The 17,172-nt window shown below is 49.0% G+C and overlaps 1 protein-coding gene across 3 annotated transcripts; it reads right to left on the bottom strand.

The window, feature by feature from the left end:
* Positions 1-359: 359 nt before the first annotated feature.
* Positions 360-16,313, bottom strand: Myoz3 (myozenin 3). 3 transcript variants are annotated; one of them, XM_057788890.1, is made up of 7 exons: positions 16,188-16,313; positions 14,655-14,716; positions 8,487-8,641; positions 7,319-7,372; positions 7,067-7,220; positions 6,633-6,789; positions 360-3,263 (listed from the first exon to the last, which is right to left on the bottom strand). In XM_057788890.1, the coding sequence occupies exons 2-7, from the start codon at positions 14,713-14,715 to the stop codon at positions 3,095-3,097; spliced, it is 750 nt and encodes a 249-aa protein (XP_057644873.1). In that variant the 5' UTR covers position 14,716; positions 16,188-16,313; the 3' UTR covers positions 360-3,094. The 3 variants fall into 3 exon arrangements, with proteins under 3 accessions (XP_057644873.1, XP_057644874.1, XP_057644875.1); XM_057788891.1 differs by lacking the exon at positions 16,188-16,313 and adding an exon at positions 15,347-15,426; XM_057788892.1 differs by lacking the exon at positions 7,319-7,372.
* Between the last annotated feature and the right edge of the window lie 859 nt (positions 16,314-17,172).

The following is a 17,172-nucleotide window of genomic DNA, read 5'->3' as shown; positions in this document are numbered from 1 at the left end:
AGGTACCCAGCTAATTGGACAGTGTCACCCACATTACAGACAGGTCTTCACCTGATTCACTGACCTGCACCGAGGCTTCTCTGGAAGCCCCTCACAGGCACACCCAGAAGCATCTGTCCAGGTTCTGTGAGCTTCCCTCTGTAGCCACGCTGACTGAGATGAGCCAACGCGTGACTTGTCATTGCTGCCAGAAAGTGTTGCTAGTAATAGTTACAAGCTGCTTTTCATTCTTTGTGTCTTTTCCCATACTTTCCGTCTTTTTTTATACATTTTTTATTGATATTTATTGAGCTCTACATTTTTCTCTGCTCCCTTCCCTGCCTCTCCCCTCCCCCTTCAATCCTCCCCCAAGGTCCCCATGCTCCCAATTTACTCAGGAGACATCTGTGTAGCAGCCAGCCAGGTCTAGAAATAGAGACCTTCCAATCACTCAAATCCACAAACCCTTCCCTCCAGAGTCACCACTATTTTATGTTGTTTCTTTGCATAGTAACCATAAGGGTGTTTGTTTGGCTTGCCTTGTTCACCACTCTGCTTCTGAGAGGTACCTGTGTGGCTACATCTAACTACTAGTTCATGATCATTGTGCCAACTCCGTCAGGCTTCTCAATGTTGTGTTGGCTAGTCTTGGTACTTTAAAGAAAAGGAGACAAAATTAGAGGTTTGTATGAAGGACTTACTAGGTTCCCAAATTACTTTATTTGCTTTTTCAGGATCCAAAATGTCCTTATTGAATACCAGCACACGTAGTATGGTTCCATTAAAGACCAGTGGTTTACCTGTGGTCTGCAGGGATGGAACAGAATACAGGAGTAGCAAAGTACATGGGTGTGCATGGGAGGGGCCATACTGAATAGACAGTGGTCATATTAAGTAGCAAAATTGACATCAGAAGAAGGGATAAGAACCTGCTTTAGAGTACAAGACCCTGCCCTCCTAGGGTCTCTTCTGCACTGTCAGGTTTCCTTCCAGGGAGCCTCACAAATAAGCAAAGTCCTCCTTTCCAGGTGGTCTATAGATTATGGAAACTTGGCTTTGAATGACAGTCCCAAATCTAAGAAAAACACCAACTACAAGGAATTCCAAGATTCAGGCTACTGGTTCCCTGGAACCAGGAAGGGGAGGAAAACTCCACAGAGCAAAGAAAAGTACAGCCTGGCTAAGGCTTTCTGCCGGAGGGGACCTTACACACTCAGCTTCACACTGACCTGGAACCCTGCATCCTCCCGGCCTGCTTTATAAATGGCATCCAATGGGAGCGGGCCCTGGGACTGTCCTGTATTGTGCTCCCAAGCCCTGCAGAAGACCGACACTTGTCTTTGCCTTAGAGATAGAGAAGCAGAGGCTCAGTGGGAAATGGCTCCCCAAGTTCATGCCACTCAGAGTAAATCAGAGCCCATCTAATGGGGTGCCCCCAATCCCCACAATCACTTAAACTAAATCACAAGACACGACCCTGTTCCACAATGTTCCAGAATGAGTAGGCATCAGCTCGGCTAGAGAAATGGGTGGAATCCTTGATGGGCCCTGATTCCTCTACCCTACTCTGCTCCAGACAACTCATTTCCGTTTAGAGACTGGATATCCACCAGTATGGAGAGAACCACCAAGACCCTTTCACACATCACTATCAGGAGTGGCATCCTCATTGCTTGAACTAGTATCTGTTCAGCAGGGAGTATGGGAAGGTGTAAGTTCCACTTTGTGTCTGTTCTGTAAAGGGTGTCACTGGCTGAGCCCCTTTTTTTCTTCCCTCTTCTAAGCCTTGCCCCTTGTGGACTTCCTGCTCTCCAGTCTCTCTCCAGGGCCCCACAGCAACCAGTGAGGCCATCGCTAGCCTTTTCTTCCTTTACACATTAGAGCCACTGTCTCACTCCATCACAGCCTCTCCCATCTCCAAAACACCTTCCCTCTTCAATTCCCACCTCAACACATGCCAAAAAGCACCCTCTCATCACTCTTTTCCTTGGTGGGCTCCCATTCCTTCTCTGAGATCTGGTTCAAGTCCTCTGGGAAGCTTCTGAAATCCCACCTACCCACCAAGGGTTCTGTTCCATAACCCTTTGCTCTCAGCTGTCAGGATTCAACTGCCTTACAGATCTCGTCCCTATCATATCCTCTCAAGACCTTGGCCTGGCACTGTCTAGCACGGAACAGATGTTTCAGATACACTGAGAACGTGTGCAGACGAGAGCCAGCTGTGTCAGTGGGAAGTCATGGGGTGCACATCTGCTAATCAACACTTGGGAGAGGGAGGCAGAAGTATCAGGAGTTCAAGGTTGTCCAGTTCATAGCCAGCCTTAGTTACAACATTTTTGTTTTTGTTTTGTTTTTGTTTGTTGTAAAGCTAGAGTCTTATGTAGCCCAGGCTGGCCTTAAATTGACTATCTAGTCAAGGATGACCCAGACTTTCAGTCCTACCTCTATCTCCCAAGTGATTTCAGGCATACCCACTATGCCTGGTTTACGTGGTGCTAGGGATCAAACCCAGGACTCTGTGCATGTTAGACAAACATCGTACAAACAGCTGCATTCCCAAGTTGCTCCTTCCTAATGGAACAGTCCACATTTAGATGGCCTACTCCTGACCGTTCTGTCATCAGGTGAGTGACAGCTGCTGGGGCCAGGCAGAACAGGCTTGGGTATAACTTCCTAGAGACACTCCATAGGCAACTTACACAGGCCACCTGGAGTGCTTGATACTAACACCTATCACAGGCAGATCTGAGGCTGTGAGTCTAGAGCAGGTCCTGAATCCACAGTAGATCCAATGTTTGATGCATAGCTGCTTTGAGGACTAAGGAACCCAGTGACCTTTGAAGTGCTATATTTAATGATGTTCACTGTGAATGAAGTCAGTCTAGCATGCTCACTTTGTAACCCTAGTGCTTAGAAGCTGAGGCAAGACCAGCCTGGGCTACACGTTAATTTCCAGGCCAATCTAGGCTACAGGGTGAGATCCTGTCTCAGAGAGAGGAGGGGGAGAAAACTAAGAAAAAAGAAAAAGGGAAGGAAAGAAAGGAGAAAGATAAGAAAGCAAGCAGAGTCAAGATGAACATGATGGAACCCAGGGATTTGGAGTTTCAGGTTGAGGCTACAGCTCCTCAGACTCAGGGAGCTTCCGGACCCAGCCCTGAGCAACCCTGTTGAAACTCGGTCTGAGGCGAAGGAGTTCCAAACCACTGAATGGCTCCGGGGCAAAGGGGAGGCCTGCTTGGAAAACAGTCTCCCCAACATGGGGTCCTCCAAATGGCACTGGGGTCCTGGAAAAGAGAAACAGGAGAGATGAGCTGTGTGAAAGAGGGGTAACATATGTGCTCACACTCAGCCTCTCTTGAGGCCTCGGTTTTCCCTTCTAGGCAGCAAAGATCTATACTATCATTAACTGGTCTTTGTTGAAGTAAGCAGGAAGTTTCTAGAAGTGGCCTAGGCAAAGTTCTAGGCTCCCCTCCAGTCAGTGCTAGAAGGGAACAACACTGGAAGGTGGATTTCTCTTTCTCACTTTCCATTACAACAAAATACCCACAACCCAGAGGACAGCTGACTTCAAGAATGAGCAAAATGCCAGTGACAAGCAGAGCCCAGCCTTCTCCCCCACACAAGCTGCCAAGGGTGAGAATTCTAAAGCTAAGGAAGAGGCAGGGACGAGCTTCACATCATCTGCTGCTTTGGCTTGTGGGTAAATCGGTGCTTTTGCCTCCGAGGACAAATTAGCATAATCGTTTTTAACCTGAAAATATGTAAACTGTCACCCAGCAACTCTGTTTCTAAGCATATGGCTGGGGGAGGCTCCTGCATGCTCGCATGAAGAAGCAGACAGCAAGGCATGAACAAGCGGGAAGTAGCCCCGCACCCTCTGATGTAGGGGCACGAGCCAGCGACACGCAGAAACTCAAGGGAAAGGGAATCGTCTGTATGGGAGAGATGGGTTCCAAAAGCACAGTGGTGAGTGAAAAAAAGGCACACTACAAAATGAAAGTATATACACAGCAGTGCACACCCTCTGGTAAGCATTGGTCAGTACAAATGTTCTGGGATCATAGGACATCCTGACAACCACCAGTGTTACCACTGCAAAGGAATCGGGTGGGAGAGTGGCCAACAAAGAGATCCTGTCTTTACTTGAGGGTCATGTCCACCCGGGACTCTCCCAGATGTCCGTGCGTCTGTCTCTATGCTCTCGCACATGTCTGCCCCCAGGGCACCCAGGAGCAGCTATGCTCCTTTCCTGTCCTTTTTTATTCTATTTTTTTCGTTTATCTGGTGCAGAAACCCAGGGAAACCATGTTTCCTTCTCCTCTTTTCTCATTCACAGCTGCCTAATGCTGTATGTATTTTAAGCCTTTTTCTGGGAGAGAGCAGTATTAGGTATTGACCATGGGGCCTCATGCATGTTAGGCAAGTGCTCAATCCCACAATTGCACCCGTGGTCATTTTTATTTTAAGAAATACATGCCAGGCAGGGGTGACGCACACCTTTAATCCCAGCATTCAGGAGGCAAAGACAGGTGGATCTCTGAGTATGAAGCCAGCGTGGTCTACAGAGTGAGTTCCAGCACAGCCAGGACTCCACAAAGAAACCCTATCTCAAACAACAACAAAAGAATACAGGAAGCAGTATTCTTGTAGTTCCCGGGCAAGGGGGACTAGGTTTGCCTCTGGGTGGAATTGCAAACCTTGGCTAGGGTCGGGGATCCTGCCAGGACAGTCCTGCTGCTAGGCTACCCAAGCTTCGCCAGCAACGCTAAACCCTTCTGGGGCAGGCTGGGCAACGTCTGAGCCCAGCAGGCTTCACGGCCATGACTGGGAGTCCAGAGTCCTGGCCTGGCCCTGCCTGTCCACGAGATTGCTATTCCTCCTCTGCCACCTCAGTTGCTCGCGCTGCTAGGAATGTACCTCAGCTGCCATTCTGAGACACGGGAGGGAGGCATGCGTCTAAGTCAGCCAGTCGGGAAGCTAGCTGCCAAGACTGAGCCTGCTGTGGAGTGAGCAAGTGGTCGGACAGCAGTGAGGACCTCGGAGGGGCAGCACTTCTGCTTGGTAGAGAGCTATGGCTCTCATACTCTTCTGCCCAGTCCTCCAACCAGTACCCTCCTTGCCCAGTCAGCTGTTTAGAGTGGTCAAGTCCCTCTCTACTGTGTATTCTCAGGGACCCCATCCTTCCATCCTTTCTCTCAGGGCCTCCCTAGGCCCTCCCACACAGTGCCTGTCTCTCAGACAATCTTCTTGTGTGGTCTCAGCAGGTACCAAGACTGCTGACTGGCCGGCCGGCTCTCTGAACCCCCTTTTTTTTTTTTTTTTTTTTTTTTTGGTTTTTCGAGACAGGGTTTCTCTGTAGCTTTGGTGCCTGTCCTGGAACTAGCTCTTGTAGACCAGGCTGGCCTCGAACTCCCAGAGATCCACCTACCTCTGCCTCCCGAGTGCTGGGATTAAAGGCGTGCACAACCACGCCTTAAAGGTTCTCTGAACCCTTCTTGTTCTCATTCAGAGCTGCCCAGATCAGAGGACCACGTTCAGAAGCAGCATTGAGACAGAAAAGGCAACCAGCTGGTGCCCCTCTGCAGATCCGCCGCCATCTGGAACTACCGCTCTGCCGCTCTGCTTGCAGGCTCCCAGGGCGGAGTTACTCCCGTTTCTGCCTCATTCTCCCATCCGCTTTCCCCATCATTTCTGCCTGAAAGCAACAAGCGCAGTAGCAACAATCGCAGTCGCAGCCCTAGAAGCAGCTGGCTCCTTGTTCCACAGAACCTTTCTCTAGGACCTCTCACGTTATCTCCACAGCAGCCTTATGTACTGGGGAATGCTGCATTTTACAGGTGGAGCAACAGAGGTGCAGAGGGGTTAAATTACTTGTCCAAGGCCACACAGCCAGGTTTGGAGTCTGCATTTAAGTATGCACTAAGGTCACGCACTAAACCGTATAGGCCACTTCCTCTGTGGCCCCCCAACTCATGCTATTTCCCACTTTCCACAGCCTCAAAGCCACCTTCTAGGCCTTTTCCACACTACTGGGGAAAAGAAAAGCAGGATAAGCCCAGAACCGGTGAGATCTGGAGATGTCCCCAGAGAAGGACAGAGTTTGAGGTTTTTTTTTTTTTTTTTTTTTTTTTTTTTGGTTTTTCGAGACAGGGTTTCTCTGTGGCTTTGGAGTCTGTCCTGGAACTAGCTCTTGTAGACCAGGCTGGTCTCGAACTCACAGAGATCCGCCTGCCTCTGCCTCCCGAGTGCTGGGATTAAAGGCGTGCGCCACCACCGCCCGGCTCAGAGTTTGAGTTTGAATGTCTGTTCCAGAGCTGAGTGGAGAGCAAGACAACCCAGACTTCTGGGACTTGAGGCCCAGCGCTGCCCCTTCCTCTGGGGTCTTCTGTGCTGAGCAGGCTGTTCATATGCCTGAGTGTGGTCTTTATAGAATGAGGAGAATCTGGTACTTGCAGCAACATGTAACGGAGGTGAGACATGTTCACCTTACACACACACACACACACACACACGTACACTTATTGAGCACCTAATAGGGGTGAGGCAGTGTTCTAGCAAGATCTCAGAGGATCTATAATGTGCTGGTGTTACAGCTAATAAGCAAAAAGTACTCGGCCTCCCCACCCATTATGTCCCACGCAGCCTGGCTTTACTTGTTGAAGTTGCGATAGTCGCGAACAATGGGGGTGATGCTGCCACTCGGGTAGTCTCGGTAGCTGACGAACTCCTGCCATGGACAACTGTACCCTTTGGGGATGGCGGTGTGGTTGAACTTCTCGGGCGGGATGCCCTTCAGCGGTTCTGCATAGCCTATGGGTGGAGTGTTGCTGGTGACAGGCACTGCCTGGGCTCCACCATCACCCCCACTCCTACCCCGCGGGCGAGAAAAGCCAGGGAAGGGAAGAGGAGTCAAGAGAGCGGAGGTAGGGGTGGGGTACGTGAGCCTCCCCATCCCAGGACACCGGGAGGGCTGTAACAGTGGGTTTCAGCCTGCCCTGAGAAAGGGATTCGCTGTGTAACTAACCTGGGGGATTTGTTGCGATTCTTTAAGCCATCGGTGCCCCCAGGACACAGGGCAGCAGCTCACCTGGTGCCAGGGCACTTGGACTACGGACCGACTCAACGCCAGTCACTCTGGGGTGGGCCGTACTGGGGTCCCCCGTTGACCCCTGGGAAACGTGGAGCTCCGAGCGGTGGTTCTGCTCCGAGCCGTGGTTCTGCTCCTCCGGGCCATTGAGAACCTGAGCACAGGGGCGAGCACTCAGAGGTGATGGCCAGCTGCTCTTTGGTCGCCCGTCCCTTCCCGTAGCTGTCCCTTGGGAAAGGGGTCACTCCTCACCGTAACCTGAGCTGCTCTGCCAGCCACTTTCCCTCGGGCACTTCCCGCCAGGATCTGTTGGGGGGGGGGAATAAACAGGCAGGGATGCTCTGCTAAGCAAGAGGCCAGGATTTTACTACCACCACCTGAGAAATGTGGAGGGAGAATGTAGGTTGTGGGGTGGGGAGGGGAGCTTGGGAATGTAGATGGTTTACAGGGATGCCCCAATGCCTGTGATGCTGAAATATCAGTAGCACTCATTGCTACTGTAAATCTAGTCAGAATAAGACACTCTTGAGCCCCAGTTCCCTTCTGAGGGTGGTGGCTATAGTGGTGGGGGTGACTGTGGTATAGTTGAGGGGGCAGTGATGGTGGTGGTGATGGTGGTGATGGTGGTGGTGGTGGGGTGATGGTCACAGTTGTAGTGGTAATGGTGCTGGTGTTGGTGGTGGGTGGTAGTGGGTGGTAATGGTATACTGGTGGTATGAAAATGGTAACATATTCTCCTCATACCTGTAGAGCCCTTTCTTAGCAAGCACTATCTCAGGCACCTGACAAAGGTGGCCATCTTGCCATCTCTCTCCTCCTCCCTCTTCCCCACTCCAGTAAGGTCCAGAAATTTAATGGTAAGGGGAGAAATGCCCCAGACTTGTTTAGTATTTTCCAAAATTACCCGCCACCAGCAAACCATTCTTTTGTTGTATTTTGAGGTAGGATTACTTATGTATTCCAGGTTGGGTTTGAACTTGCTCTGTAGCCAAGGACAGTCTTGAAACCCTGATCCCCTGCTTCCACCTCCCAGATGCCAGGATTACAGGTGTGTAGCACACTGGTTTTGTATGTTTCTGGGGATGGATGGAACCCAGGGCTTCTTGCACACTAGGCAGGCACTTAACCAACTGAGTTACACCATGCCCCCTTATTCTTAACTTTGTCTCTCTGTCAGCCAGTTCTGAGGCCTTTTCCTTCTGTGTTTCATACCTAAGACCAAACTGGTCTGAACTGCTTCTGACACTATGTAAACAGCCCAGTGCATGATCTAATGAGGGCGTGCAGGATACCCCACTCCACCCATCCCCCACCATCCACCGTCCACAGGGGTCCTCAGTCTGCTTCACTGTCTTTAGACTAACCACTGGCTTCCTTCTTGGCCTTGATTTCCCCAAGAGCACACGATGGCTTTACTCACACTCTGCAAACTTTCTGAAAGCTCAAAGGTAAACTTCTGCACCCGGCGCTGCCTCTTCTGAAAGAGGAGGGATCCCGGGTTGTTGCGGAGAGACAGCTCCTCTATCATCAGATCCTGAGGCACACTCAGCTTCTTCCCTAGGTCCAGTGAAGGGACTGTGGGAGAGGTCAGAGGGGGCTCTTACTATCTGACCTCAAGGCAGCCCTACCATTACTCCTGGGCAGCACCAAGCCTCACACTTCCCAGCACTGGGGATCATTGTTCTTTGGGTGTTTGCCATCTGCGGGTTAGAAGGCACCTCAGAGATGGGTGGGCACAGGCTCAATGATGCTCAATGCTGTTTTAGATGTTCTTGGCCATTTATACTTACTCCATGGATTTCCTTTGCACCTCTTTGTCTATATTGGTAGTGAGGAAGGATGAGACTCTAAGGTTTTTTGTTTTGATATGTTTTGTTGTTGTTTAAGGGAAACCACAATAAGAGACAGTAAAAAAAAAAAAAAAAAAAAAAAGGGAAGACTTGACCAGAGCCACTGGGAGGATGGAGCAGCCGTTCACCAAGATGGGAGAGATGAAGGAGGAGATGGTTGGGGAGAAGATGAGAATTTGACTTGAGACACATTCTTTAAATTTTGCTGATTTAATTATATTTATTTTTGGTTTTGGAGACAGGGTCTCACATAGCCCAGGCTGGCTTCAAACTTGCTATTTAGGTGAGGATGACCTTGAATGCTGATCTTTGCTGACCTCCATCTCTTGAGTGCTGACATTATAGACATATATACCACCAAATCCACCTTGGTTGTTTTAGTTTTAAAAATTGTCTTTCAACATTATTAAAACAGCATAGGTTTTCAAGAAAGTTATAAAGTACAGATATAAGGAAAGAAAAATGCCACTCTCTCCTACCCAGAAATGTATGCCCCACCGTAAAACCCTTTCAATCACTATAGCAAAAGTGTTTTGTGATGTGATTTACCAAAGAGTTCCCTTTTTCCAAATGAATACATTTGTGCTGTTGGGTCATTTTGTCCACCCGACACAAAGGGGGTCATCAGGGAAGAGGGAACCTCAACGGAGAAAATTTCTACATTAGATTATCCTGTAGGAAAATCTGTGGGACATTTTCTTGGTTGAGGTTGGAGGACCCAGCCCCCTGTGGGTGATCCCAACCCTGAGCAGGTGGCCCTGATGGTATAAGAAAGCAGTCTGAGCGAGCCATGAAGAGCACGCCAGTAAATGGCATTCCTTCGTGAGTCTCCAGTCCCTGCCTCCACATTCCTGCCCTGATTTCCCTCCATGACAGACTCGGATCAAGACATATAAACAAATAGGCCCTTCTCTCCCTCAGTTGGTTAGAATCATTTACTAATCCACTATCCTTAAGTGTTTGGGTCCCATCCCGTTGCCTGTGCCTCCCTGAGAGCAAAAGGCATAAGTATATGTTTAACCAACAAAGGAAGCCTCTTGGAAGACATGGTGATGGCATGCTAAGGATGACAGTGGGAAAGGATTCTATGCAGGCAGCTTAGCTAACATAGCCAGTCTTCAACATCTGATACAGGGTGGGGGTGTCGTTCAGTGGTAGAACACTTGCCCAGCGTGTAGAACCCTGAAGCCAATCTCCTCCAGCACAGGAAAAATACACACACACACACACACACACACACACACCACACACATACCACACACACACGTACTACACACCTACACGCAGAATAAAATTAGACATAGAGCCTCCTGTGTCAGGTGAATATAAACGACATTTTGAGCTGGGAAACTGGATGAGGTCAGGGAGAAAGCAAAACAGATCCAGAGAGGCAATGACTTAGCCCAATTTTGGTGGAGTAGAAAAATGCCCTTGAAACCTGGGGCACGGGACAGCAAGGAGGAACTGCAGAGAGGGCGCACCTGGCAACCAAATCCTGAAAGACTTCAAAGACAGACAGCCCAAGGTATCAAACCAGATGAGACGTGAAGAGTGACCATCAGAGTTAACAAGTTGGGGTGGGTCGTGATCTCCACTGAAGCGGTGACCATAGAGCATTTGGCTGTGAAAGTGTGACTGGAGAGGACCCAAGAGAAAACTGACAGTGGAACAAGGGGGCAATGAGCCAGAAACAGGATGTAGGATGTTCGAGGAGGGCAGCTGTGCAGCTGTCTAGTCTCTTCAAACGAGAGAGGGAGATGGAAAAAGAAAGAAAAGGAGAGGGGCTGTTTTAGATTACATTAAAGAGACATGGCAACCAAATAAGAAGCACGCGCCTTTGCTTGGGTCCTGATTAAAACTACAAATGGGGGCTGGAGAGATGGCCTGGCAGTTAAGAACATAAACTGCTCTTGCAGAGGACACAGGTTCAACTCCCGACACCCTAAAGGTAGCTCGCAACTGTGTGTAATTTCAGTTTCTGGGTGGTGGTTGGGGGCATCTAACACCTTCTTCTGGCCATACAAGAACTGCATGAATGTGCTACACATACATGCAGGCAAAAAACACTAATGCACATAAAATACAAATAAATAAATCTTTTTAAAAACCTTTTTTGGAGTTTTTCTGTGTAGGCTTGACTGTTCTGAAACTCAATCTGTAGACCACACTTTGCCTAGAACTCCGAGTTCTGCCTGCCTCTGCCTCCCGAGTGCTGGGATTAAAGGCGTGTGCCACCACCGTCCAGCTTTAAAACTTTAAAAAGTATTAAATTTAAAAAATCTAAATACAGACTAGTTCTTAGATGGCACTAAATCATTACTGCTGATTCTATTCAATGTGCTAATTATTTTTTGTGACAAACAGGGAATGTCACTTTTCTTCTTCTGGTTGTAGGAACTGGAGATAGAGGAGGTGTCATACTCTTCAGGGAAGTGTCACATACTTTTGCCTCCTAATACTGCTTGTCCCCTCCTGTCTCTGCTCCTGATGCTGCATGGTCCCTCCTGTCTCTGCCTCCTGATGCTAGCGTTACAGGAACCTGCAGCCATGCTCAATGAATTTTACATGAATACTAGGGATTGGGACTCTGGTCTCGCTTCTTGCATGGAAGTACTTTTTACCCACTGAACCATCCCCTTTGTCCCTATTGTCACTGTCAACAAGGAGTTAGACTACAGCCGAGCTGTATCCTCAGTCAGTCCTTCCGGTGCACAAGAGCACCCTGACTCTTCTTTCAAGGATCTCACCCAAGGCAAGCTTTGGGACCACCATGATGAACTGGTTGGATAAATGTGACACATTGCAAACAGTGATGTGCTTTGGAAGCCGGCGGAGGGGATGCAGCAAGATAAATCATGCAAGGATGGAAAGAAACCTATGGTCTGCTGCTAAGGGAAAAAGAAAGACCCTGGAGAACATGGTCCATGTACATGTATATATAAAAATGGTGAACAGAAGAATCCACACCAAGATGCTGACAGTGGTTAGTCTATTCAAGTAGTTTCGTTATGAAGAACTTTCAAACCCATTCAAGTGCTATTTTGTTTGAATTGTTAAAAAACATTTTTGGGGGTGTTTTGCCTGAATGTATGTCTGCACCACATGTATACAATACCCACAGAGGTAGGAAGAGAGTGTCAGATGCCCTAGAACTGGCGTTATAAACAGTTATGAGCCCCCAAATGGATTCTGGGAACTGAACCCCAGTCCTCTGGAAGAGCTGACAGCGCTTTTAACCAACTGAGCATTTCTCTGGCCACTTGCCTGGATATTTTAACTGGATGTGTTATTTACAAAAGCACAATAGAAGCAGCAGATCTGGAGACAGAGAGACCAACAGTCAAATCTCAGCTTTGCTACCTACCAACTAGGACCACCTGGCCCCTCTGAGCCCTGCTCCTGTTTTGTTAGAGCTGGAATGATAATATGCAACTTCGGGCTGTTGTGATGCTCAGGTAGCTTAATACATAAAAGCTTCTAACAGAGTGTCTATTCCACAGCAACCAGAAATAATGATAAGTGCTTTGATTGCTATTGCTTTTTTTGAGGGGTAGGGTTGAGACAGGGTTTCCTTGTGTAGCCCTGGCTGTCTTGGAACTTGCTCTGTAGACCAGGCTGGCTTTGAACTCAGAATTCTGCCTGCACTGCCTTCCAAGTGCTGGAATTAATGAGGTATGCCACCACTACCCAGTGATTGCTATTGCTTTTCAATGGCTGCTTTAACTTGAAAATGTCATTAGTGTCTGTGATGGTTTGATGTTCACTATTTAAATCCCTGATCCCTAGCTGGTGACACTGTTTGGGGTGGTAATGAAAACTTGAGGAGACGGGGCCTGCTGAAGGAGTGTGTCACCTGAGGGCTGACTGTGAGAGAGAGTAGCATCACCCCACTTCCAGTGTTTTCTCTCTGTTTGCTTGTGGTCGAAGATGTGATCTCTCAGCTTCCTGCTCCCGCTGCCTGCTGCTGTACCTCCCATCCATTGTGGATTCCCCCTCTGGAGCTGTAAGTCCCAACCAATTCTTCCTTCTGCAAGCTGCCTTTGTCACTGATTCTCATTATAGCAACAAAAAATAGCTAATACATGTCATAACAATAATCATGTCTGGTAAAAATGATGTGTGTTGATAGTTGGGGGGGTCTGAAATTAATGACAGGGACAAGAGACATAGAATTCAGCTGCATGACTCCTCCAGTTTAAGCATCAATACTTCACAGTTTGCATATACAAGCACGCAAAGGCATGGAGGATGTGCCTAGGAGTGTGACTCAGTGTTACACTGCATGCTTGTCTAGCACACATGAAACCCTGAGTTTGGTCTTCAGCACCCATGACAACAAAAAGAGGCAAGAACACACAAGGTAGGTTAAAAGACTAACTCCCATATAAGCCGAACAAGGCAGAGGCTACAGTCCAGTTGTTAGTATTTGCTTAAATGTACTAGGCTCTGAGTTTGATTCCCAGTGCCACATAAAGCCAGCCTGGAGGCTGGAAAGATGGCTCATTGAGTAAGAACATGTATAAACATGAGGCTCTGAGTTCAAATTACAGGACCCATATGAGAAGCTGCACTCCTTAAACCCCAGCACTGCTAGAGGAGAGAGACGAAGGGTCCCGTGGGTCTGTTGGTTAGTCAGTCTAGCTCCAGGTTCAATAGGAGACCCTGGGTCAAAGGAATAAGGTTGAAAATGATAGACCAGGACAATCAACGTCTTCCCCGGACTTCTTTGCGCATATGTGTGCACGCGCGCACGTGCGCACACACACACACACACACATGCGTACACATACACATACCCACTCATCTACCTGCTCCTGCCCACCCCTACCACATTGCACTCTCAAAGGTCATTGTCAGTGATATAGCAAGTTTGAGACCATGCTGAGATATATGGGACCCTGTCTCAAAAAAATTATTTCTAAAAATAAATTGTAAGTCACACGACACAAGTGTTGAATCTGTCAGTCTCTGACCAAGACTGAGCAGCAAAGGAGCTCGAGAGCATTTATCAGAGTGTCTCTGTTGCCAAGTCCGTGCCAGTCACCTGGGCATTAGTCCAAAAGACAACAGTGTGGGCCTCGCGCCAACTGCACCAAACCATAGTCCCAGGAGGTGATGCTGTGGGTCTGGATTTTAATCAGCAACACAGAGCCATTGAGGTCGCACAAAAGCTTGAAACTCCCCACTAAGTTGAACTAATTTTTAGACTATTTGAAGTGCTCTAATAAATTCTACGATTATAATGGGACTTCTCAAAGTGGCCCTGTAAAATTGCCAAGCATGGATTTTAGGTGACTTATTCATAAAGTTGAGCCACGTCTTAGTAAAATGATTTGAGGCCAGCTGAGCCACCTTCCCATCAGTCTCCCCATGCCCCAACACACATGAAATGGAACTGGGCTACCTGTCCTGTCCCCAGGCTTCAGTGAGACCCACAGCTGGGCTGAATCTGGAACCAGAGGGAGTCCTTGGAGCTCAGTTTGGCCTTAGAGAGGGCTGGGAACAGGGTGATCTTGGAACCAAAGATGTGGTCTGGGTTACTCAGCTGTTGTGGAGAAGGGTAAGTTCCCACAAAAGCCTCAGAAAGCATCCTAGCCCAAGGGCATACTCCAGTGATGCGTCTAGAGACTGCTGTGGAACCCTCACTTGCTCGCCAGCCCTGAGACCAGCAGGCCTGAATGGCCATAACCTGAGGTCAAGGGGAGTCTGCGGAACGTAGAGGACTGGGTCTACCTTACCTGGCTCAGCAAGATCTCCTGTGACAGCCATCGCTGGCTCCTTCTGTTCCTTGGGGATCATCCTGTAGAGGAGAAACTCCCACAAATGGCCCAGGAAACCTCCTTTTCACCCCAGACCTCCTCTTAGTCCTTGTCTCCCTGCCCCAGCCCTGAGCTGACCATAGTCACAAGCAAAGGCTAGAGGGGTTGAAGGGCATTTGAGGTCTGTATAGGAAGGAGAAGACTGTGGACTTAGGAGGTCACACAAATCAGAGGCCAGTGTTCTAGGAAATCACTCTCTTTAAGGGCTTCTCCCTAGGGCCCTGTCCCCAGGCCTAGGGCTTCAGGGGTGGGGAAATTAGGGCATCAGGCACGGTTGTCATCATGACCTAAGAGCTCTAACTGGCTGGAAGAGGTTGGGGCATCATGAATCAGGTCAGGGCTACCCTGGGGTCTACACACTGGTACTTGGTCCTGAGGCTATCCCAACAATATAGGCAAAACCATCACATCCTCCTCTGTCTCTCCACCTTTGATCTACTTCCATGGCAACAGAGTTATCTTTGGTAAATGCCAGTATAACCACCTGATTACCAGCTCTCCCTCTACAGCCCCCTTTCACATTCCCCTTTCCGAAATCTGGCCCCTGCCCACCTGTCCTAAAGCTCAGTTTCAAGCACCACCTTAAGGCCCCAGCCCTCAGCTGTCCCTACCTGGCATCTTGTCTCTTAGTCTTCCTTCATCCCTCTCTTGCTTTCCAGGAATCTTGGAACGGATTCACAAATACAAGCCCCAGAGAACCTGTGTGAGTTCCCAACCCACTTTCCCTAACATGGGTCAGGAAAGGAAACCCAACCTTGAGTCCCTCATCCCCGCCTGACCCTGTGTACCCCTCTCCTTGGCTCCCAGATCTTTCCATGCTCCATCTGTGTCCCCATACACAATAGGACCCTGGACACTGACTGAGCTAAGTCCAATAGGCTCCCTTGACTTTCTCTGCATGTATGACCAAGTAATAAACAAGTAATTCACTAGCTCTGTGCCTCAGTTTCTCCTTTGTAATTTAACAGCACGGGTTAGACTAAACCACAAGAATGGGTTTCAGGGTTATCCATGGACCTTTAAAATCGAATCCAAACCTGAGCATGTCTGCACACAGTTGAGGGTCACGAGATAATTAACAAGCGCCAACTATGACTTATCTGAGTTAGAACACCATAGTTCTCAGATCTGTTCCCAGATAAACATTCACAGGATCTGAGAAGGGTCCCCAGTTTACAGTCAGGGAGCTGTCTCTCTGCAGTGCCTACAATCCTGAAGACCGAGCAAAACCACTACCTCCGCTCACCTTTAACCCCAGTCTTCCCATTTGATGTCCAGGACCCTGGAGTTTATAATTCCCTTCCTCCTAATGCAGACCCCGGACTTCTGTGAGGCCCAACTCCGTCCCCCCCCCCAGATCACCTACAAGGCCCTGAAAATTACCTCATCTCCTCTGCCCACTCCCCCTAGGTCCCAAGAGCTCCCTGGAAGATGAGAGGATGATTCCTGTACCTGGTGGGGCCACAGTAGGTGGGAAGGAATGTCAGACCCTTAAGATTAACACCTCCGTCGGGGAGCTGGAGTTGTGTGGTCAGTGTCTAATGCAGTCTCCCTGGTCAGCAGTCGGTGAGCAGGGTGTGTCCTACAGCCAGTGTTGGCTTCAGCTGACAAGAATCACTCTTGCCTTCTCCGTGGGTCAGCCTTATTTCGGGCTGCAACAGGAGCCGGGACCAGATGCGAAAAGCACTGGGCTCTGGGGAAGACAGGTGTCCCGGCAGCAGGCCCTTGCAAACAGAAGGGCTTGCACCCCCCTGGCGCGGTCACATTAGAACTCTGGGGATTGGCTGCCTTCACTGGAGCTTGGTAACGGCTGTATCCCTAGTATCTAGAGTAATGCCTAATAGAAATTCAACAAATGTTCGCTGCATAAATGAAGTATGGATGGGTGGAGGAGTAAGTGAACGAATTCCCCAATATCTTTTCTTGATTTTCCTTTCTCCCTCCCTCCCTCTTTTCCCTCCCTCTTTCCATCTCTCCTTTCCTCCCTCTTGCCTGCCTTCCCTCCCTTTCTCTTTCTCATCCTCCCTACTATCTTCTCATATTCTCTGAGTCTCTATCCGTGGACTAAAAATAAATATTCCAGGACTCTATCTATCTCCAAGGAGCTCAGCTAGCCCAGACTCGACCGGTAAAGCAGCCTTTGTGCTATCGTCTCTCTAGCGTTGCTCTGAAAGAGCTCAAGGAGCAGGAAACATGGTGCCAGCTCAGTATGAAGCCTAGGAAGTCCTCCCAGAGGAAGACGCACTGGCACTGGATCTTGGAGGATGCAGGATTTGTGGGAGCCCACCAGGCAGAGGTGACCTGCAGGTGGAGGACAGATCTCTTGCAAAGACTGTGGAGGGTTTGGCAAATAGGAACTGAGGGTGGTGCTGGGAGTTAAGGCCAGACAGGTGGGAAGAGGCCAGATTTCCAAAGGGAACTTGTGTTGCAAAGGGCT

Source organism: Chionomys nivalis, chromosome 14 (genome assembly GCF_950005125.1).
Source record: "Chionomys nivalis chromosome 14, mChiNiv1.1, whole genome shotgun sequence".
In the NCBI taxonomy this organism is placed as follows: Eukaryota; Metazoa; Chordata; class Mammalia; order Rodentia; family Cricetidae; genus Chionomys; species Chionomys nivalis.
The sequence above is the reverse complement of the archived record's forward strand: the minus strand, read 5'-3'. Positions and strand labels throughout refer to the sequence as shown.

What these genes read in the sequence shown, in the direction of transcription:
- Myoz3 (XM_057788890.1), bottom strand. Translation starts at nt 14,715, where the DNA reads ATGATCCCCAAGGAACAGAAGGAGCCAGCGATGGCTGTCACAGGAGAT. An exon ending in AGGAGATCTTGCTGAGCCAG is followed by an intron (nt 8,642 to 14,654) that starts GTAAGGTAGACC and finishes CCTCTCCCACAG; the next exon opens with TCCCTTCACTGGACCTAGGG. An exon ending in GCAGAGCAGCTCAGGTTACG is followed by an intron (nt 7,221 to 7,318) that starts GTGAGGAGTGAC and finishes CCCTGTGCTCAG; the next exon opens with GTTCTCAATGGCCCGGAGGA.